At 43.5% G+C, this 23,547-nt stretch overlaps 1 protein-coding gene across 1 annotated transcript in view; it reads left to right on the forward strand.

Moving 5' to 3' along the window:
- Positions 1–23,547, forward strand: part of NPTN (neuroplastin) — a 103,355-nt gene that overhangs the window by 68,616 nt on the left and 11,192 nt on the right. The window contains exons 3-5 of the mRNA XM_048866154.2: positions 188–282; positions 12,842–12,975; positions 20,779–21,052. Coding sequence (XP_048722111.1) covers positions 188–282; positions 12,842–12,975; positions 20,779–21,052 — 503 coding nt within the window. The remainder of the gene's footprint in view (positions 1–187; positions 283–12,841; positions 12,976–20,778; positions 21,053–23,547) is intronic.

Consider the following 23,547-nt stretch of genomic DNA (forward strand, 5'->3'; position numbering starts at 1 on the left):
ACAACATATATTTATACTGCAGGATAAAATCATAATTACCCAACACAATTTTATCAGTTTGTGATACCATTCTGAAATTCAGATTAAAAAATGAAAATCTCCAATATATTTTGGTTTCCTGCGACCTTTCAATTGCTAAAAATAATTCCCAATACCACTAACACACATTCTCTCCTTGTACCTACAGGATTTTGAAACTCCGAGCAGATGAGTCGGGGGAATACTTATGTGTGTTCATGTTTGCTAACTCGCCAGTAGCCAACTTCACTATAGAAGTGAAAGGTATTTTCGGTTTTTCTCTCTCCTGAAAGCTATGTCTGAGCAGTGCTCTTTCCTTTCTTCTCTTCTGGGTCCTCTTTGTCATTAGTCCTCTCTGGGTTTGTCCATACTACATAATTAACGCAAGTGACCCTCCCTTGAGTTACTTCCCTTGTGTTAGCTTATCACGAAGTAATGTTCTGCATCCACACTGGCATCATAGTTGCTCATATGACTTCTGGAGGCACATCCTTTGGTTCATAGCATTACAGTGAACTGTACCCCACTATGACTGCTTTGCAGTGTATAATGATAACTTTTCTGTCCCTTTTTTGGATACTGAATGGAAATGGTATGAACCCAGCAACTAATTAAAGTAAACCAGTTTAGGTTGTCACGCTCTAGATTTCTCTCCGGAGTCTTCATTCTACTGAGAAAAGAAAAGGAGTACTTGTGGCACCTTAGAGACTAACCAATTTATTTGAGCATGAGCTTTCGTGAGCTACAACTCACTTCATCGGATGCATACCGTGGAAACTGCAGCAGACTTTATATACACACAGAGATCATGAAACAATACCTCCTCCCACCCCACTGTCCTGCTGGTAATAGCTTATCTGAAGTGATCATCAAGTTGGGCCATTTCCAGCACAAATCCAGGTTTTCTCACCCTCCACCCCCCCACACACAAACTCACTCTCCTGCTGGTAATAGCCCATCCAAAGTGACAACTCTCTACACAATGTGCATGATAATCAAGGTGGGCCATTTCCTGCACAAATCCAGGTTCTCTCACCCCTTCACCCCCCTCCAAAAAGGTGAGGGGGTGAGAGAACCTGAATTTGTGCAGGAAATGGCCCACCTTGATTATCATGCACATTGTGTAGAGAGTTGTCACTTTGGATGGGCTATTACCAGCAGGAGAGTGAGTTTGTGTGTGGGGGGGTGGAGGGTGAGAAAACCTGGATTTGTGCTGGAAATGGCCCAACTTGATGATCACTTCAGATAAGCTATTACCAGCAGGACAGTGGGGTGGGAGGAGGTATTGTTTCATGATCTCTGTGTGTATATAAAGTCTGCTGCAGTTTCCACGGTATGCATCCGATGAAGTGAGCTGTAGCTCACGAAAGCTCATGCTCAAATAAATTGGTTAGTCTCTAAGGTGCCACAAGTACTCCTTTTCTTTTTGCGAATACAGACTAACTCGGCTGTTACTCTGAAACCTTTCATTCTACTGGTGGCAAGGTATGGATTCAGTTTGCAGAGGTTACCTGTACCAAATGTTGGCACTGGTTTCTCAGTTATTCCCCACGCATGTGGCCCTTTTTCCTGCCCTATCCGTTTAACAGTAGGTGTATAAACTACTTCAGAGCTTAAAACTGGACTTGGTGCACTAATGAAAAAACAGATTAGAGCTTGGTCAGTTATAAGAAAAGGCAGCTAAGTAGTCTGCAAGGTACAAAATTCTCATAACCAACTATGTAAACCTCACTCCCTTTCAGGTTTTGTATTGCCCTTTGCCTTTACATAGGTCTGTCATATACTGAGTCCCTAAACTTACATTGAAGGGGTTCTGTTTCCAACCCATCCTCAAGCTCAATTAAAAAGTGTAAAGCTTTGTCTGTTGTTGTTCCAGTCCTAATGGCAAGTAACAAGGGAGGACAGATCATTGTCTTCTAAATGGGTTGTTGGTTTTTTTGGTATCCCTGGGGGTAGCTTCTGACCTCAGTTATTTGATATGTTCCTGTGATATTACCTAAGGAAGGCCCTCAGGAAAGTCAAACACTGTTTATGGATACATCAGGAACTTCTCTGCCCCTGACTGAAGATATGTTGTATGGCTGAGCTACTGAATTAAGCATAGCAGGAAAGTGGAGGTAACAGACTGTGCAGTCCAAGAGACAACTTACTTGATATTAAAATAAAATTAAGAAAACCTAATAACTGTAAAATTATGGTTAAAAGTGAGTTACATTGTTCTAACGCCTTCAGACAAAGAAAGCAAACAATTTCCTGAGGCTTAAAACTATTGTCGTGTTAAAAAGATTGTATTCTGGTCAAGATGTATGAAAAAATACTGTCAAATGTGTGCCTCTGTTCAAAGTGTTCCTTTTTGCAGTGGGCTCTGAGAGAAGATCTTTACATAAAGACTATCTAGAGATAGTGAATTTTTGTTAAATGTTGGGTATTGTGCTCATAAGGAGAAAGTGGTGATAAGCTCTCTAAAATATACAATTAGGAAAACGTAATTAGGAAGGCAAGAGGTCATTTTGTGTGGGAGGGGAGAGGAAGAAGAAATTCACTGCTGAACAGGAATCTGACTGAAATTTGAGCACAGTCACACAACTCTAAGAATGGTTTCAGATTAGCAGCCGTGTTCGTCTGTATCAGCAAAAAGAACAGGAGTACTTGAGGCACCTTAGAGACTAACAAATTTATTTGAGCATAAGCTTTCATGGGTTACAGCTCACTTCATCAGATGCATAGAATGTAAGAGGCTAAATTAGCTAATTTACACTTGGTATGGGTATTTCCACCTTTTCATGTTCTCTGTATGTATAAATATCTTCTACTGTATGTTCCATTCTATGCATCCGATGAAGTGGGCTGTAGCCCACGAAAGCTTATGCTCAAATAAATTTGTTAGTCTCTAAGGTGCCACATGTAGTCCTGTTCTTTTAACTCTAAGAATGCAAGTTCTATCGCTTTGCTTGAATCAGTTTAATAGAAGATTGTGCCATATTTAGTGAGCCTGTTTTCCAGGATTTAGATTGGCCACGATTTTGTGCCTCTTAATCTTGTTTACTGTGATTTTGCTCAACTAGTTAAATAATTATTGCTTTACATAAAATAACTTCTGCTCTTAAGCGTGACCCTTACAAGTCATTTCCAGAGAGAAGGAAAGCTTCTTAGCTTTGATAAGGGGAAAAGATGGCCAGCCTACAGCACTCTGTCAAAAGATGCAGCATGGGGCTGTGCATCAGAGTGACCAACTTTCACATGGTAAATAAGCACCCCGACTTTCACAATAAGCCAAAAATCAAGCTAATCCCATTTCAAAACAAGGCCGAAACAAGCCAATCCCTAAGAACCCCAACACTCTATGGGACTAGATCCCCCCGGCAATCTGGGACTGTGGTGGGCCCGCTGTGTACCCCTGACTCTTTCCTCCCCTTCCCCCTGCTTGCCAGGAGCTGATCAAAATAAAGAAGCAACAAGCTACAAGCCAACAAGCAACTCACAAGCCAATTAAACCAAAAACAAGCCCAATTTCTGCGTTTTTTTTCGCGGGTTTGGCATGTCTGCTGTGCATTCCCCAAAAGTGCTGTTACTCTGCTGCCCAAGGATAGCTGCAGACGTGGAGAAAACCTGGTGGTACTACTGAGCAGTGGTAGAAACATGGGATTGTGGCTTTCACAGGGAAAACTCAGTTTCCTAGATTGAACCATTGGCACAAAGGGTAGAGGCAGAAAAATAGTTAATTACATTAACCACTTTCCATAGAAATTATGTATAAATACCTGTGACTGAGTAATCATTACAAATTATAAGTTAATGGCTGTTAAGCACTACTCTCTGGAGGAGTTACACTTGCAGATTGCACAGCAGTCAGTAACTTGAGAGGACTCCTGAACCCTATTCTGAAGCCACTCCGTACAATATCACTGTTAGTTCCTAGACCAATAGGCATTAAACAAATTCGTAGACATACAAAGTATGGGGTGTGGAGGAATGGGAGAATTCTTTTTAAACATCCTGAAATTGTGGCAGGCAAATTTTTTTAGTTGAAGGAAAACTCAAAACTTTTGTACAATATAAATTATTTTCCTGTGTAGTGGCTACATAGGACTGTATTTAGGAGGGTCTTCTAAGCTACTGGTGATTACACTGTTTAACTGCAGAACCAATGTCTTCCTAGAACTGCATATAAATTTATTATGTTGAAAATGATTACTCACTAAATTTATTGCTACTGCAAGAACCACTGTATAAAAGCTGGAGCATGTATGGTGTCACATGTATTCTCTTAAATGTAGAATGTCACTAAACTAAAAAGAAAAGGAGTACTTGTGGCACTTTAGAGACTGACAAATTTATTTGAGCATAAGCTTTTGTGAGCTACAGCTCACTTCATCAGATGCATTGAAGTGAGCTGTAGCTCATGAAAGCTGCTCAAATTTGTTGTCTCTAAGGTGCTACAAGTCCTCCTTTTCTTTTTGCAAATACAGACTAACACGGCTGCTACTCTGAAACTAAGTGACTAGTTTGTATGTTACAAGTATACCGGTTTCTCCCAACTAATAAACCTTGTTGCCAGTTCAATGGGAGTTTTTTAATATTCATACTGCGATGGCATAGTAGTTCAAAAATTCTGGAACCAAGACTTAAAGATCATTCTTCTGGATCTAGACTACTATGCTCTAGCAGTAGTGCTGAAAACAAAGAAATTAACTTTGCTATTGCCTTATCAGGAGGAAATGTAGATTAGCATGTTTATTGCTCAAATAATGTAGCAAGCTAACTCAAAAAGCTACCTATGGGCCAAAGTTAGGTGTACACATTTGCATGTGCCTAATTTATTTGTCCATATACTCAATGTGATGCACAAATAGGGTCTGAGCATGCACATGTGGCCATTTAGCACTTGACTGGTCGTGAGTGTGCACATTGGGTATTTGCACTCATAAATTAAGCACAAGCAAATGAATATGTTTAACTGCAGATGTAACTTTGCAAATATGATACTGAATGTGAAAGTGCCTGCATACAGAACAAAATAGTGTTTTTTTTCATGAGATAAAATCTGGGAACAACTTGCTGTGGGGTATCAGTGAAGATATAACCTAAACAGCATTAGAGGTGCTTGTCTTTTTCTGTTCCTTTCCCTGCTGTAATTTTACTGTATATATGTCAATCTAAATGAGTGCTGTTTGAGTAAGGAGAATCCAATTTATTTCTGAATTTCGTTTCCAGTTAATAGTGTAGCTAGTAGTGTTTCCGTTAGGTTAATATTCTCCTTTTATTTTAAAAAAAAAATTCTTTTTGTTTTCGAAGACAGTTATCTCCCTGTCCTTAGTTTATTTTCTTCATCTCTTCCCTTTTGTGAAGTGAAATCTGACAAGGGTATGCCTGGCTCCTGGGTTTAAATGCTATGTGTCCTGCAGCGAAGCTATTACAGTTAGCAATGGCCATTTGTGCTGCATTTGCTGCCTTGGAGAGTCCCACATACCACGGAAGTGCACTTTATTTTAAATTTCAGGCAGAAAGGTTAAGAAAAAACCGTGAGCTGAAGTTCAGACTCCTCATGGTGGAAAGTTTACTTACACCAGCCTCCAGACCTGGAACAACTTTCCCTCCTCCCCATCCCTGGCATAGCAGTCCCTGACAAGACCAATCACATCAATGTCTTCCATGCAGCACTCTCCAGTGGCTGCAAAGAGGAAACGTAGTGATTCCTCTCAGAAAAGTTCAAAAAAGCGAGCGATAAGTCCCCAGACTAAAGAATTGACTGGGGAAAAAAGAGATCCACATCAAGGTCAACCACCTTGGTTACAAGTGACCGGTGACTGGGCTAGAGACTTTCTCAAGTACTAGTACTGCCAGTAAACCTAAAGACCTGAAGGGCACAGGCTCGTGAACATCAGTACCATCAGGGGAAAAGAGCAGTAGAATGTGTACTAGCGCCACTAAAATGGCATTGCTGGAGACAAGGTGAGCCTTGGTGCTGAGCACTTTGACCGCACCATCTTATCTCCGCTCTTCAGAGCACTGAAGACTGCAAGTACCATTGACTCCCTCTGTGTCGCTCTTGGCAGGCCTTAACGGTACTGACTGCTACCACAATACCGCAGGAATTCCATTTCCTTTTCACCAAAGACCTATTGGTCTCAGTTTGTTACGCCAGAATCCTTGGTACCAGCACAACTGCAGTACCAACTGCATCTCAGTCTCCTGAATTCCCTACAGTGCCGAGACAATCACCGTCAGCTTCCTGAGGAAGAGGAGGATGAGAATAACATATATTCATTCTCAGTGGAAAGCTCTCCAGGGCAACATCAAGGGACCAATCACCCAGAACAGTCTCAGAGCCACAGTACTGCCATAAAAGACAAGGCACACCCACTTGGTATGGACACCCTTGGATGCCACCACCAATGTCCTTTGCACCACCTCAATGACTGTACTGGGACCCATGGGCAGAGAGACAGTTCTCTAGGACCTTGAACGTTTCACATCGGGATAGAGGAAGACAATCTCCCTCAGCCTGTGATCCTCAAGAGGAGACTTTTGAGGAACAGGAAGCAAGACTGGACAAGGAGATCACTTCAGCAACAAACATCTCCTCATCCTCTCCTGTTGAAGCTGTTATGCTTCCTCCACCAACCATGGCAGATGACTTCAGACAATTCCAGGACCTTACTAAGAGGGTAGCAGACTCACTACAGATTCCCCTCAAAGAACTGAAGGAGTTGTAACACAAGCTGCTTGACATCCTGCATACTTTGTCATCAGCTTATATTGCGCTCCCTAACAATGAGGCCCTGCTAGACCCAGCAAAAACCATCTGGCAGACATCAGCCAGGATACCATTCATATGCAAAAGGGCAGATAAAAAAATATTATGTCCCCTTTAAAGACATGGAATTTTTCTTTTCTCATCCATCCCCAAATTCCCTTATTGTAGACAGTGTAAATGAACATGGAAGATAGCACCACGCTAAACTATATTTTGGGGTTGCCTTACTGAAAGTTGAGCAGTTGATGGGCAAAGATTTTTATTGTGATGTCACTGTTTTATTAGTTCTCTACTCAGTTTTTCAACTTAGACAAAACCAGAATTTTAATGTGATTAGTGGGAGACTAAAACATGTTTCTGGTCTGCTTTATGCATAGTAAATATGGAAAGAGCACTGGACCCACTGTTTTCCTCTGCTAGGCCACCTTTGTATTCCCATAACCCTTTGTATTTTTAGCTGGTTGCTTGACATGTAATTTTTCCCATTTAAAAATTCAAAGAATTAAGGGAAACTGGGCATGGTTGTGAACTGTTCATCTGTGCACCAGCGCTCCCTACTTATAAATTTCTACCCACAGATATGTGCATACAGCTCCCTTTGTCTTCACTGGAAGCTTGGGACCAAATTCCATCCACAGGTCAAAAGCAGCATTGTAAACTTGTGCTTGGAAGGAAATTTTCTTTCAGGGATCAGTTCTAAACATACCATGTCAGACACCTGTGGTGCTGTGTATTGTGTGGCTGTGACATAGTTAAGTGTTTGAAGATATGGGCGTGGGAAAGGGCTCGCACCCAGTTTGTCTTCCTAGGAGAGCATCTCTCTCTGTCACTGGATTATCTTCCAGGATACACTAAATGGAGAGATGCAATTTCTAACTAACAGGAAATTGGTGCTAGTAATATAAAGAATTTCCTCTTGCTTTCAGAATGGCTCAAACATAATTGTTAGTTACAAAATTATTAAGTGAAGTATAATTCAAAGTGGCCCTTTTTCTTGTTGATCTGCTTACACATTATATTAAAAATTTCTTCAAACTGAGGATCTATTTTCCTCTTTTTTGTGATGTAGAAATAAAAATAAGATGCATAAAAGCACTTCATAAAAATTACCTCTGAGGTGTAATGAATGAGGAAGCTATTAGCCCATTTTTATGAATGGGGAAACTGAGGCAAAGCATGTGGCTTGTCCAAGATCACACATCAAGTTAGTATCTGAGCAGGGATTACAGTGTGGCTTCCAGTCCTCTGCTTTTCTGACCAAACACTACTGCTCAAAAGCTTAAGTGAAATCTAAATCCAGTGTGAAGAGAAAAGAACTAAATTTGTGCATTTGATTTTTTCTTCCTAACTACAAAGTGGAGACTAACTGGCTAGGTGGTAGTACTGCTGAAAAGGACCTAGGGATTGTAGTGGATCACAAATTGAATGAGAGTCATCATTTAGGAGATGCAGCTGCAAAAAAGGCAAATGTGTGTCTGGGGTATATTAACAGGAGTGTCGTATGTAAACACAGGAGGTAATTGTTTCACTCTACTTGGCATTGGTGAGGCCTCTGCTGGAGTACTGTGTCCACTGTTGGGAGTGACACTTTAGAAAAGATGTGGACAAATTGGAGAGACTCCAGAGGAGAGCAACAAAAATGATAAAAAAAATTTAGAAAACCTGACCTATGAGGAAAGGTTTTAAAAAAACCAACTGGCATATTTGGTCTTGAGAAAAGATGACTATGACCTTGTGACAGTCTTCAAATATGTTGAGGACGGTTAAAAAGAGCACAGTGATCAGTTGTTTTCAATGTCCAGAGAAGATAGGACAAGAAGTAAGGGACTTAATCTGTAGTAAGGGAGATTTAGGTTAGATATTAGGAAAAATTAAATTGTTCTGGAATAGGCTTTCAGGTGAGGCTGTGGAATTCCCATCACTTGTGGTTTTTAAGTACTGGTTGGACAAAAATCTGTCAGGAATGATCTAGGTTTACTTTTTCCTGCCTCAGTGTAGGGGGCTGGACTAGATGATCACCTGAGGTCCCTTCCAGCCCTACATTTCTATGATTCTGTTGCTAAATTCCTGATCCAGGTGAACCAGTATGGTCTCTGCTGCTTAATTGCAATCTGCACAGTAAAACACAACTGCCAGTTAGCCAAGGCTCTCTGGCAGAATAAGCATTGGGTTAATGTCTCAGCCGTAGTTGAAAACCAGCTAGCATAGGAGGCTCTGGAATATTAATATTCCATATCATGCTCCCTTCAATAGATTGCAAGCTAGAAATAGTCTTTGTCCTAGTGGAATTGTAAACATCCAGCTATAAAATAGAATGTATCCTTGTCACTTTGGGATAACCCAACACAAATGTCCTCTCCTTAAAGGAATGTAATTATCTCCTGACTCTAGGAGGTCACTCTGCAGTTGGAGTGACTGTCCTAGAAACCTCTCTTCTGCCCCCCCCACCTTTCTTTTTATAAAAGGCTACTGATGCAGTAAAAGTGGGCCAGCATTAGCAGTGCTGATTTACTGCACCTTCCTCCTCTGCAAGGCTCTGCCCTGCTTTCCTCTCTGCTGATATATGGCAGTGAAAAGCTCAGTGCTGACAGATGGAGACTCTGAGAGGTTGCAGTTTAAGCCGATGAATCCTGTTTCTCCTTTTCCTAATGGGAGTAATTTACAGTCACTCTCGATATTCCTGTGATGCCGGCTTTGGGACTATCACCTTGTTGCCTGCTAGCCTTTCTCTTCTTCCTCTCCCTCCTGCCTCGTATGTCCCATTTCATGGAACAGAATCCCTGAATCTCACATTCTCAGTGCACAACATAGAAACATCTCTAGGGCTCACCCTGACTTTTCATAGAATATCAGGGTTGGAAGGGACCTCAGGAGGTCATCTAGTCCAACCCCCTGCTCAAAGCAGGGCCAATCCTTGGCCTTTGCCTAATTTCCCTATTGCTAGCTTCCAAACTAGTGGGAAGGAGGTGACCTCCGTATCAGTTAGGGGGCCCATGAATCCTCCCACATGCTCCACAGGCCCTTGCCTTTTGTCCACCCCCTTTCAGAACTCTGCTAATAAAAACTGGTGTCCCATCCAGTAATAAAGACTGTTGCTGAGCAAGTGCCTCATTCCTGCTGGAGGCTACAGTAAGTGGGCAGTGAACCTAGTTTCCCCACATGGCAGTGCAGAGCACGAAGGTAGCTTTCCCTTAGCTGTTTAGAGACCGTCAGCATGTAAACCTCATTTGTCTGAAAGTCTAGTGTGTATCATAGTCTCAGGTAACAGCTAGAATCACTATAATTGAGGGAGAAAAGTGTTGCTAACTCCTTTATTTCTTTAGTTTGTTTTGTGCATTTGACTGTCCTTTGAATGTAGTCTGTCTCATGGTTTATCATGGATAATCAATTTTCCCCTGCTGAACAGACCACTAAATTGAAATCAGAGCTGGAAACCTCTTTACTATTTTACAGGATTGTTTTTAAATTCTCAGAGCTTACTGGTTAAAATGGGGATCTACCAGAAACTTCTGGAATTTTTTCATATTAGTCAATTAAAAAAAAAATCCAGTTGCCAGTATTCCTCTATTAGAGAGTAAGCCTTTTTCAGATTAACTCTGTGGTCCCCAAACTTTTACCTTGCCTCCTCCCACCCCCTCTTTGCCCCGTCCGCATGCCGCCCCCAGAGCCGGGGCTGGGAGTGGGGCCTTCACTGGGGGGAGGGAGGGGAGGGAGCAGAAACAGGGGTAAGGGACCAAGGTTGTGGCCGTAGCTGGGGGCAGGCGTGGGGCCAGCAATGGAACGCTGGGTCAGCAGCCAGGACCTCAGGCGAGGAGCCAGGAGCGGTGCTCCGGGTGCGGCCAGTTTGGCCAATGTACATGGCAGAGGGGCATTGCTGGCACATGATGGCATATATCACGTTGGTACATTGGCCAAACTGGACAGTCTCTACGTAAAAGAATAAATGAACACAAATCAGACATTAAGAATTATAACATTCAAAAACCAGTCGGAGAACACTTCAATCTCTTTGGTCACTCGATTACAGACCTAAAAGTGTCAATTCTTCAACAAAAAAACTTTAAAAACAGACTCCAATGAGAGACTGCTGAATTGGAATTAATTTGCAAATTGGACACAATTAACTGAGGCTTGAATAAAGACTGGGAGTGGATGTGTCATTACACAAAGTAAAACTATTTCCCCTTGTTCCCCCCCCCCCCCCAACATTCTTGTCAACTGCTGGAAATGGCCCACCTTGAGTATCACTACAAAAGGTTTTTTTTCTCTCCTGCTGGTAATAGCTCACCTTACCTGATCACTCTCATTAGTGTGTATGGTAACACCCATAGTTTCATGTTCTCTTTGTATATAAAATCTCCCCACTGTATTTTCTACTGCATGCATCCAATGAAGTGAGCTGTAGCTCACGAAAGCTTATGCTCAAATAAATTTGTTAGCCTCTAAGGTGCCACAAGTACTCCTGTTCTTTTTGCGGATACAGACTAACAGGGCTGCTACTCTGAAACAATGCAAAATAACTGTCATGTTGAGACCATGAACTTCTCATTCTGGCTGAGAAGTATTTTCACAATAAACGGCATGATGCAATTATTTGCCAGCAAAGGGCAGATTCAGCCTCTATTGATCAGTCGTTTTGGCGGTCTTGTTTATTCCATTTGCTGGACTGACTTGAATAATCAAATTTATCTAGCTTCCCAAACTAATTTTCAGCTGCACGTGTGCTGTAATGAACACAGATTTTCTTCCTTTCCTTCTGTAAGGATGACTGTCCAGTGCTCATTTGAGCAAAGTGGAGAGTGGCAAAGGAAGCTTTGGCATTGAGTGAGCCCTGGAATAATTTCCAGTGTCTGGGGTCTGTTGCTGGAGCACTTGGCTTGGACTTTGACGGGATTAACAGTTCACTGCCCAGCAGTCACATGGCAGGCCACGTGTGACATCATTAGCAGGCTAGAAAGGGAATGGCTCTTAAAGGTGGTGGTCACTGCAGAACACTAACCCATCTGCTAAGTGAAGGTTCAGCTCAGGCAGTCCATTGATCCATTCTAATCTCTCAAGGTATTATAGTGCAACAGGCTACAGTGGCAAAACTGGCAAAGCGATGACAACAGTATTATTTATAAACAAATGCGTGCCAGCATGGTGTGTTCCAGTGTAAAGGCCCCATTCTGTGTACATAGTTCCCACGCTTATCCATGACTTCCTGTGGAATGTAGGCTTATGAGTAGGATGGATGGGAGAACCCCAAGATAAAGGAGAGATTCCAGTATCTGCAAGCCCTTCTATACTGCAGATACCACCCCATGTGAGAGTGAGAAGTCTCTAAATCATGTCTGTTTAATGGTGGTGGTTAGAATTCTTTTTACTTGTTTTTCTAAGCCCATCCCTATTATGATGTAACAAGTCTTCACTTGGGTGGCAGGAGTCTGAACAGCAGCCAGGTTCCTATATCTTGGTCTCAGGTCAAATCCAAGATCTTGCTTCAAGCCTTGGGAAATTTGCTTTTCAGCTAGCGTGGCATGACCCTGAACTCCTGCAAATTAGAGTTCAAAGCAGACTAAATCTATTCAGAATCCTCAATTATAGATGTTCCACCAGACGGGAGACTATTCTGAGAACTTGTAAATCTGTCCCTAAATCTGAAAGCCCTTGCAGCACAACTGGAATTGATTTGTGTGTGATCCTGCTGCAGTTGAGATCAGTGACGGAACTTCAGCCTTATAAGTCTCTTCCCTTAATAGGGAAGGGGCCTAATCAGAAGATGATGAATGTGACTGTAAGTAGTCCTCAACACTGAGGCTGAGACTCCTCCATATCCCATCCATTCGCCTCACCCCACCCCACCTCACCCACAGTCTTTACAGCCTGAACTTCTTAACTGGGGCAGATGTGGGAGTTTACTATTTTATGTGATTTACATTTTGTAAGTTGGACTTGGCTTGGAAGGGTAGGTGTCCACTTCTTTGTGCATTTTATAATTTAAATATCTGTTCAAGCTCTCTGAGCTTGATATCACTTTTGAAAGGAATGGTTTGTAAATGCAAAACTTCTGTTTGTGTTTTGTAGCTATTCCTGATATCACTGTCCACAAGCGAAGTGAGAACAAAAATGAAGGGCAGGAGGCAGTCATGTATTGCAAGTCTGTGGGCTTCCCCCACCCCGACTGGGTGTGGCGCAAGAAGGTCAATGGAGTATTTGTGGTGAGTGAGAGCCATAATGTCAGTATGCAAGCCTGAATTAACCTGCTGAAGCTTCTGATAGGCGAGAGAACTGGAATTCTTATTTGTTCCCAGTGTTTGAGCACTCTGCCTTTTGTAACTTCTTTGAAAAACTGATTGGGGTGGGAGAGGGAGAGAGGTGTCTGTTTGAATCTACTGAACTGGAGCTGAAATGATTTGTTTAATAATGAAATAGGTAATTCTGCTTATCTTTAAAGTTAGTAGCTGAAATATTTAAAGCTTTCTAAAATGGTCTCCTTTGTTTATATCCTCCATTCCAATGCAAGTAAAGCTGCTTGTTACACTGCTGCTGGGTGTGACCACTAAGTGAACTGCCAAGAACGTGGAAGGATGGTGTAATTTGAAGTGGGCAACTGGAACAAGACACATTCTCAGAGTCCCTTCAAATCTGTGTTTAATGGGCAAGAATACCAATTCCAGAAAAAAATCTCATCAGCATTTTATCATTTGCTTTCATTTTAAGCAGGTTCTCCAGATACCCTGGAAATCCAATTTTCCACTTATACTATGTAAAGAAATTATCTTTGGCATTCACATGTGAGAAGCTACAGCTAAGCTTAGTCATTCCTATCTATATTAGAATGCAAGATGAATGTTGATGTCACTGGCTGCTTTAATCTTATGCACATTCTGTGCTATTGTAGTACAGGTGCATTTTGTTGCAGTGGTGGTGATAACAGTAGTAACACAAGCCATTCCATGGTGGGTAAAGCATCTCAGACAAAACAGTGCAAAATGGTCCATTTTCCCATTATCTCTACTAATGTAGATTGATTTTCTTATTATGAAGCTAATTTATTAAGTTCACTGTGAGGGTGGCAGTAAGAGCTTTGGCAGTCATATTTTCCATGTGGATACTTGTCTCTTGGGCAAAAGATTTAACAAATGGTTGAAATTATAGATTGTCCTGGCTTTTACACATTGCTTGTGGGTCAGAAACATGCTTGTAAGCAGAGAAAATATCATGATATACCTGTAATGGAATAAATGTGTTCTTTTAAGTGAAAATTTCCCAGCTATCTCTTTGATGGTGAAAGCCACATTAGTTATTTCTTAGGAAAACCAAAAATGGATATATCAAGTCCAAACTGGACATGGTGCAAGCAAATCTGTTGCACCTCAATCCTAACCTGCAGAGTTTCTTTTATTTCCAGTCCTGGGTCCCTTTCCCCCAAACTCTACCCTGACACCTTGATCCTAACCTGCAGTTCTTCCAGTGTTTGTATGTTCTGCAGCTGACTTTACAATGTGGACAGAGTCACCCTGTGCGCTAGATTGAAACAACACTCACTTTGCTTGTGACCTAATGGCCAGCCTACACTTGCAATGCTAAAGTGCTGCCGCGGTAGCACTTTAACATGCCTTGTACGGTCGCCTTCATGAGGGGCGTAGCTCCCAGCGCTGGGGCACTGTCTACACTGGCGTCTTACAGCGCTGAAACTTGCTGCGCTCAGGGGGGTGTTTTTTCACACCCGTGAGCGAGAAAGTTGCAGCACTGTAAATTGCCAGTAGACAAACCCTCAGTCGCATATGAACTCAACTCTCTGAGGTAAAAGGCCCATTTCCAAGATGTCGTAATTTTAAGAAGCAGCCTTCAATGCCAAAGAGTGAGATCTTTCATCCCTGAAACTGAGAGTGGGTTTATGTATACTAGACACCCTTATGTGGAAATTACTTAAGAGAATCTGTGTGCTGTGCATTGACTTCAGTTGACTCTGAGCCAAAGTAATAGGGTCCATACATTTTAAAAGTGAGGTGGAAGAATGATACTCAGAAAATGCATCATAGAATAAAAACTCTTTTACATAGCACAGTCGTATGAGTCCAGACATCCCGCTGGGTGACGCTCAGAAGTGACTTGATGAAAGTGGCATGGGAAAAATGTGCAGCTTCACATGACTTTCAGATCAAAATGTGTTTTACCTGCTAGCCCTGCAAATATATCCTCCCATCATCAGTAGTAATGTCTGAAGTTTAGCGCCATCTGTGCAAGCTTATTGCTTAGGGCATGGCCACACTTGTGAGTTAGAGCGCATTAAAGCAGCCCTGGGCGCCCTAACTCATGACGCGTCCATGCTGGCAAGCCATGTAGAATGCCCGGACTCTGCGGCTGGAGCGCTCCTGGTAATCCATCTCGAGGAGAGGCATAAAGCTTGGTGTGCCCTGGCTGGAGTGCCGCGGCGCCAGTGTGGACGCCCTGGTCTGTTAATGCGCTCTGATCGGCCTCCAGAAGTGTCCCACAATGCCTGTTCTAGCCACACTGGTCATAGAATCATAGAATATCAGGATTGGAAGGGATCTCAGGAGGTCAGCTAGTCCAACCCTCTGCTCAAAGCAGGACCAATCCCCAACTAAATCATCCCCTCCAGGGCTTTGTGAAGCCTGACCTTAAAAACCTCAAAGGAAGGAGATTCCACCACCTCCCTAGGTAATGCATTCCAGTGCTTCACTTTGAACTCTACTGCACTGCCTAAGGTGACCAACCGTCAGACCTGCCCTTTAAATTCTATGGGAATTTTGAAAATCCCCTTCGTTTGCTCAGCAAGTTGTGGAGTGCTGTCAGCAAATCTTTCCAGGTGACCATGCTTCCATATGCCAGGAGATCCCCCCATATGGAGCAATGGCAAGGTGCTGGACCTCATCAGTGTTTCGGGGCGGGGGGAAGCTGTCTAGTCCCAGCTGCAGGAATTACGATACCTTCGGGCAGATATCAAGGGACATGATAGAAATGGGCCATGATCGGGATGCACTGCAGTGCAGGGCTAAAGTGAAGGAGCTGTGGAATGCTGCAAAGCCCACGAGGCAAACCGCCGCTCCAGTGCTGCTCCTGTGACCTGCCATTTCTACGAAGAGCAGGACGCAATACTGGGCGGCAACCCCACCTCCACTCTGAGGACCAACATGGACACTTGCGAGCCCAATTCAACAAGGCAGGAGGAGGAGGAGGAAAGCGGGAGCGAAGGTGCTGAGGAGGGGGAAGACACCCCGGAACCCCTAGATGCATGCAGCCAGGAGCTGTTCTCAAGCCAGGAGGAAGGTAGCCAGTCGCAGCGGCTGGTGCTTGGGGAAGGACAAACACCAGAGGAGGTGTCCGGTAAGTGGCTTTTATTTTGGGAAGTTATTTGGTGTGGGCTCTTGGGGTGAGGAGGGTTAGGGCTGCATGCATGCCCAGATGCAGAATAGGGCGGTGATGTGCTCTCTCACATCACGGTAATCGGCCTCAGTGACCTCTTCAGAGGTCTCATGCAGAAGCTGGGCAATGCGCTTGCACGGGTTCCTTGGGAGAGCCACTGTGCTCCTTGTCCCAATCAGGCTAACATGTCCGCGCCACTGTGCCGTGAGGGGCGGCGGGACCATTGCTGCACACATGCAAGCTGCATATGGGCCACAGCAGAAGTCACATTGTAGTAGAAGACCCTCCTTGCTTCCCAGGTCACCCTCAGCAGCGAGATATCTTTCAGGACGAACTCCTGTGGAAAATGTGGGGACAGTGTTTAGTAAAGGGGTTCCCTGCAGCTGTTGGCTCTCCCCAAGGCACAGAACCCCAGAGGACAGTACAGCAGTGAAACTATCAGTCCCGCTTGACCCTGTGCTTACTCACCATTTTGGGGCTCCTGTGGGTTATGTGTGCCCGCTTTGGAAAGGGCAAATTGTGCTATTGTTTAGACTGTGCTCGTCTTTAAGTACCGGCGAATCATTGCTCTGTCTGGTGTGAACAATGCTGCCTCTGTTAAGTGTTGCATTTTGCCTTTACAGTGCAACTTTGAGATCTCAGCCATCCATGTTATCACAGGCCGAAAGACTCCAAAGAATTAGGAAGAGGCCACGTAGAAGCAAAGAAGACATGCTGCATGAAGTAATGCAGCAGTCCCTTCATGAAAATAAAAAAGTGCAGGAGTGGAGGGAGAGTGAAAGAAGGTTCTGCTAGCAGAATGCGGAGCGCTGGCACCGAAGTGCAGAGCAGCTGCTAAGCATTATGGAGCGTCAAGCAGACTTGATCCAGGCACTCATAGCCATGCAGGCAGAGCACTATCGTGCCCACCCACCCCCTGCAACCCTTGTCCCAAAACTCTTTCCCTTGTGCCCCCATGTCATCTCTAACCTACTTTCCGCAACATCCATGTTCTTATCTCCACCAGCTGCCACCAACACCTGTAGCTTCACCACCCAGCCCTGCAAACTACGACCCTTACCCACTGCACTCAACCCCGATCACCATGCATTTTAGCCAGCCTGAAGTGCAGCACTCCAGACAGGAAAGCTGAGTATGAGAACAGGACGTACGCAAATCTGTGATTGAACCGTTACCCACCCCACCCCTTTGCCCTTTCTGTTTCCCAAGCAGTTGGGTTTCTTTTCAATACATGAATTTTCTTTTAAATAAATGGCTTTTTTGGCTTTGAAAACATTCTTTATTATTGCATTAAGTAAAAGATACCTTAGCCGCAGAAACCAACAGGCACTGCAAGTCAGCATAGCAAACACAGATTCCTACTAACATTGGAACCATTGCACTTCATTCCCATGCAGGGCACCAAACATTACTGGTTTCAGAGTAACAGCCGTGTTAGTCTGTATTCACAAAAAGAAAAGTAGTACTTGTGGCACCTTAGAGACTAACCAATTTATTTGAGCATAAGCTTTCGTGAACTACAGCTCACGTCATCGGATGCATACTGTGGAAAGTGTAGATCTTTTATACACACAAAGCATGAAAAAATACCTCCCCCCACCCCACTCTCCTCCTGGCAATAGCTTATCTAAAGTGGTCACTCTCCTTACAATGTGTATGATAATCAAGTTGGGCCATTTCCAGCACAAATCCAGGGTTTAACAAGAACGTCTGGGGCGGGGTTAGGAAAAAACAAGGGGAAATAGGTTACCTTGCATAATGACTTAGCCACTCCCAGTCTCTATTCAAGCCTAAGTTAATTGTATCCAATTTGCAAATGAATTCCAATTCAACAGTTTCTCGCTGGAGTCTGGATTTGAAGTTTTTTTGTTGAAGAATTGCAACTTTCATGTCTGTAATCGCGTGACCAGAGAGATTGAAGTGTTCTCCGACTGGTTTATGAATGTTATAATTCTTGACATCTGATTTGTGTCCATTTATTCTTTTACGTAGAGACTGTCCAGTTTGACCAATGTACATGGCAGAGGGGCATTGCTGGCACATGATGGCATATTTCACATTGGTGGATGTGCACGTGAATGAGCCTCTGATAGTGTGGCTGATGTCATTACGCCCTGTGATGGTGTCCCCTGAATAGATATGTGGGCACAGTTGGCAACGGGCTTTGTTGCAAGGATAGGTTCCTGGGTTAGTGGTTCTGTTGTGTGGTATGTGGTTGCTGGTGAGTATTTGCTTCAGGTTGGGGGGCTGTCTGTAGGCAAGGACTGGCCTGTCTCCCAGGATTTGTGAGAGTGTTGGGTCATCCTTCAGGAGCCCCCAACTAAAACCCCTCCAACGCATTATTAAGGATCTACAACCTATCCTGAAGGAAATGCAGGAAATTTCCTGCAGGAAATGGCCCACCTTGATTATCATACACATTGTGAAGAGAGAGGTCACTTTGGATGGGCTATTACCAGCAGGAGAGTGAGTTTGTGTGTGGGGGGGCGGAGGGTGAGAAAACCTGGATTTGTGCTGGAAATGGCCCAACTTGATGATCACTTTAGATAAGCTATTACCAGCAGGACAGTGGGGTGGGAGGAGGTACTGTTTCATGGTCTCTGTGTGTATATAATGTCTTCTGCAGTTTCCACGGTATGCATCCGATGAAGTGAGCTGTAGCTCACGAAAGCTCATGCTCAAATAAATTGGTTAGTCTCTAAGGTGCCACAAGTACTCCTTTTCTTTTTGCGAAGACAGACTAACACGGCTGTTACTCTGAATACTGGTGAGACTCATCAGCATATTCCTCAGCAGTTTGGGCTCCATTCCTGCAGTCTGAAAGGGAAGACAGAGCGCACGGTACAAACAATGTTGAATGATGATGCCAAATGTGGACAGAAGCACAGGGATTGCTGGGATGTGAAGCGATGCATCACAGGGCATTGGGACAGCACCCAGAATGCCTCGCATCCCCCACCCCCTTCCCACAAGCCACAGCGCTAGAATGGGAAGAAGTCCTCTGTGGGATAGCTGCCCAGAATGCACCGCTCCCAATGCCACTGCAAGTGCCGCAAATGTGGCCACGCCAGTGTGCTTGCAGCTGACAATGTGGACAGACTGCATCACTCTCTGAGGGCTGGTTTAACTCTCAGCGCTCTACGGGCATGACTACACTTGCAGATGTAGAGCGCTGTTAGTTAAACCAGCCCTCGGAGACCGCAGTAGGGAAAGCACTGCAGTGTGTTCACACTGTCAAGATTCAAGCTCACTGGCTTGGCTACATGAGCAGCAGCTCTTGCAATGGCCACAAAGAGCAGTGCATTGTGGTAGCTATCCCAGCATGCAAGTGACTGCAACGTGCTTTTCAAATGCGGGGGGTGCGGTGGAGTGTGACGGGGAGTGTGTTGTGTGTACGTGGAGGTAGAGAGACTGGGTTTTGGGGGGGCCGAGAGCATGTCAGCATGCTGTCTTGTAAGTTCAGACAGCAGCAGACCCCTCCTCCCCCCGCCTTGCTCTCTTACAGACAGCATTCCACACTAATAGCTTGCTTTATCCCGGAACAGATAAGCAGCGGGTTGTCAAAAATGGAGCTTTGAAAGGGGATATCCACATTCCTGCAGCGATTACAAAACAATGACAAGAGTGGCCACTTGACTTAAGGGGATTATGGGACGTTTCCGGAGGCCGATCAGAGCACAGTAATGCAACACCTGGTTCACACTGATGCCGGGGCATTGCAGCCGAGGTATACTAAGCTTTATGCTGCTCCTGGAGGTGGATTACCAGGAGCACTCCAAGTGCAGAGTCCAGGCGCTCTAAGTACCTTGCCAGTGTGGATGGATTGTGAGTTAGGGCGCCCGGGACTGCTTAAATGCGCTCTAACTTGCAAGTGTAGCCAAGCCCAAAATCTGCAAGTGTAGCCAGGCCCTTAGAATTGATGATTGGGACTTGACAATTCCACTGATACACAAGCCAGAAAAGAATTCTGTTTACATGATCATGGCTGTGTTGGTGTTGCAGGTCTGACCGTAGTAAAAAGGAGTGAAAAAAATGTCGATTTTGTCACTGCAATGAGCAAGTCTGCTGATTTAAGGTGCCATTTTTATATTCCTTTCAGAGCAGAACTGCATTTTAAGTGACTGGAGACTGACTTTAGCTTTGTAAATATTTCGGAACTTTTTAAGACTGACCCCTTAAACATTGGACTCAAACTGTTGAATAGTCTGAAGTAACCAGCCTCTTCACTTTTACAAGAATCTCTTTACATTTTCCCACCTAGCACAGTGACTGAATGGAAACTGTATGTTTACTCTGTAATGGTGGGGATGGGGGGGAACACCTGCGGCAGTGAATCTCACTGACTGAGGTTTGCACTATAAGGGCTAAAAATAGCAGTGTAGATGTTCCCTCTGGAGCCCAAGTTTTGAGACCCCTCCACCTTGCCAGTTTTCAGGGTCTGGGCTGCAGCCCAAGCAAGAATGTCTACACTGCTATTTTTAACCCTGTAGTACGACACTGAGTCAGTTGACCTGGGCACCGAGACTTGCTGCCGCAGATTTTTCTTTGCAGTGTAGACATACCCTAACACCTTGTGTCACCTGGGCTTACTCAAAGTTCCCATCCCCCTGTTCCCTTTCTGCTTTTTACAGGAAATCAACAACTCCTCTGGCCGATTCTTCATTACAAATAAAGACAATTACACTGAGCTGAGTATCACAAACCTCCAGATAAGTGAGGATCCCGGCGAGTATGAGTGCAATGCAACCAATCCAATTGGCTCTGCCTCTGCCACCACCATCCTGCGAGTGCGCAGCCACTTGGCCCCTCTCTGGCCCTTCTTGGGGATATTGGCAGAGATTATCATCCTTGTCGTTATCATAGTGGTTTATGAGAAGAGGAAGCGGCCAGATGAAGTCCCAGACGGTAAGAGTGTTCTCAAAGCCACTTGTAAAACTTATGGAACCAGATCAATGGGAGAAAATAAGCACCACAGTCCATGAAGAGTTCTGAAAAGTTCTCATTTGAGCAGCTGTTCTCGCCTCAAATATTAGGCCCTTCACAGTAGCTCTGAAGAATCTGTAAATTAATTCCTAGCTTTGCTTGTCCCTGATTCCTCATGCTATGGAATAGGTGACAGTTATTACTGGATCTTTGAAACGTTCATTGTAAAACTGGTAGTGGTTCCATGGTTCCATCTCTCTTCCCTGCTATAGCTTTTAGATCTGACACTTCAGTCATGCAACATAGGAAAATAAACTGAACCCCCCAAGTCCTTAGTGTGTCCTCCTAAATTTGGCAAGCTATGTTGGATTGAGCAAATTCAGGGATAGTTTTCATGTCACATTAAAGGGATCTTAATTTTGACTTCAAATGACCATAGGGAGACATTGATTTCATTTTTCTTATAGTCATTCATCAGTTATTTGATATTTAAATAAGACTCTGGTCTCATAATCTGTTTTGCATCCTGGTCTCTGGTGAAAGCATCAGTAGTTTTTAACAGTGTATTTTATGAGGTTACATAATGTAATTAAGGAATGTTGTGGAAATTTTAGTCTAGCTGTGTCCGCTGGGTTAAATTCCAAGTTGAAAGGAGCTAGGTTATCTGCCTTCCATGCTGGTGGTAAGATTCATTAGTTAATGCATGTACAGTGTTTAGAAAAGGTAGAGTTTTTATTTTATCCTTATTTGAGCTCTTTGCACTATATCTTCCTCTCTTTAAGGAAGAGGGAAAATTTCAGAGAAGCTGGTGTATGAAAGACATACTGGTGAACAGACTTTAACGTAACAACTAGTTGCTTACAATGTTGTCTGTGAAAAGCCTACCCAAGGAGTCCTAGTGAGGAACTTATTGCTCACTATAAGGATGTGATGTTTTCAAGTAATGGATCAGATGAAGAGGGTGCAGCAGGGAGTGACCATGTCCATATCATAATTCACTATCATTTTATAATACTGGAGAATCCTTCTGGTGTATCAGACAGGTAACACAGTGCTCCTGAGTACTGTAGCTTATGCAACAATAACTACTGTAGCTGAGGCATTACAACAGATTGATTATTCAGTGGTCTTCAAATGTTCACCTATTGGGATGAAAATTTCTGAGCCTAACGGTGAACTTCTTTGCGAAGTTTGAGTGAAAATAGCTCTACCATTTCTGAATAAAACCTTGGAGAACAGAAAGTCTTAATTAAAAAAAATTTTTTTTTAATAAACAACCTCATATCAAAACAACAGAGGCTTGTAAGTTTCAATCTGACATGGAGCAAGGTATACCCTGGGTTCTGAGAAAACCTGCTTTGGTTCAGCCAAGTCAGGTGAATGTAAAAATGCCTACAAAGCATGCACAGAGACTTTGCTAAGCTTGTTAGAAATGCACCTAGGGACAAAGTGGTGCACAGTGATGCATACTCGCTGTAGTTATGGGTGACAGTATAAAACTCTAACCTAGTCCCAAGGTGGCTCTCAACCAACCCACAAAACGTTACATTGTGTGCTGATAAACTTTGAATTTTAAAAAACTTCTCCTCCTTACTAGTCTTTTTCTCTGTTTACGAACCTCTCGTTGCTTAGCAGAATATACGCTAGGCTAGGAGTTAGAAAAGCCTGTGTTATAGTCTCACCTTTTCCATTGGTGGCTCTTCATAATTCATTGCACTTTTCTACCCTTTATCTAGTGAGGTTACAGCAGAATCTTAACACTTGCAATTTGGCATGGAAAACAGTCCTTACTAAGGAGCAGTGCATGGGTTTATTCCAGAGGAAACTGGTTTTCATTTGGTCAAGTTCCAAGCATTGTAATGACATTATCTTAAACTCATTAACTGTGTACCTAAAATGATGTGTCAACAATTAAGTGTAGTGAACTTAGGCTCCCATGAAGTGTCCTCATTTGGCTTGGCCACTTTTCTCAAATCCCCAAGATCATCTCCTCCAGTTGAGACATTCTGGTAATGATAGGCCAAAGAGTTGAGATTACTGAATTTGCTTGTTTTGTTCGCTATTTTCAAGGCTACTAAGCTCAAGGCCCTCGAGATGCTTCTCTTCTTCTCCCTCTTCCCACTTCCTTTTCTAGGGGAGGAAATTAAATGTAAATATCTACATGTGTGTGCCATTAAGGTTACCTGGATAAAGGAAATCCAACATCTTGAAATCCACTTGACTTCAAAAACAGTTCTGCGTCAGACGAGTGTCCTGGAGTCCCTTGGCTATTCCTGTGCTTTTACAATCACACCATAAAGTTTTTCATTGCTGTGGAAAAGACCCTCACAAGTAGGGGAAAGCGACTGTACACACAGTGCTGTCAAATGCACGTTAAAGAAAATGAAAAACCTGGAGAAGCTTTGAGCTTTCAGTTATATTAAGCAAAACATTCCAGGGAGAAGCAATTTTTAAACTGACTGCCCCTTTGAACACTA

The sequence above is a fragment of the Caretta caretta genome, chromosome 10 (genome assembly GCF_965140235.1).
Source record: "Caretta caretta isolate rCarCar2 chromosome 10, rCarCar1.hap1, whole genome shotgun sequence".
Classification (NCBI taxonomy): Eukaryota; Metazoa; Chordata; order Testudines; family Cheloniidae; genus Caretta; species Caretta caretta.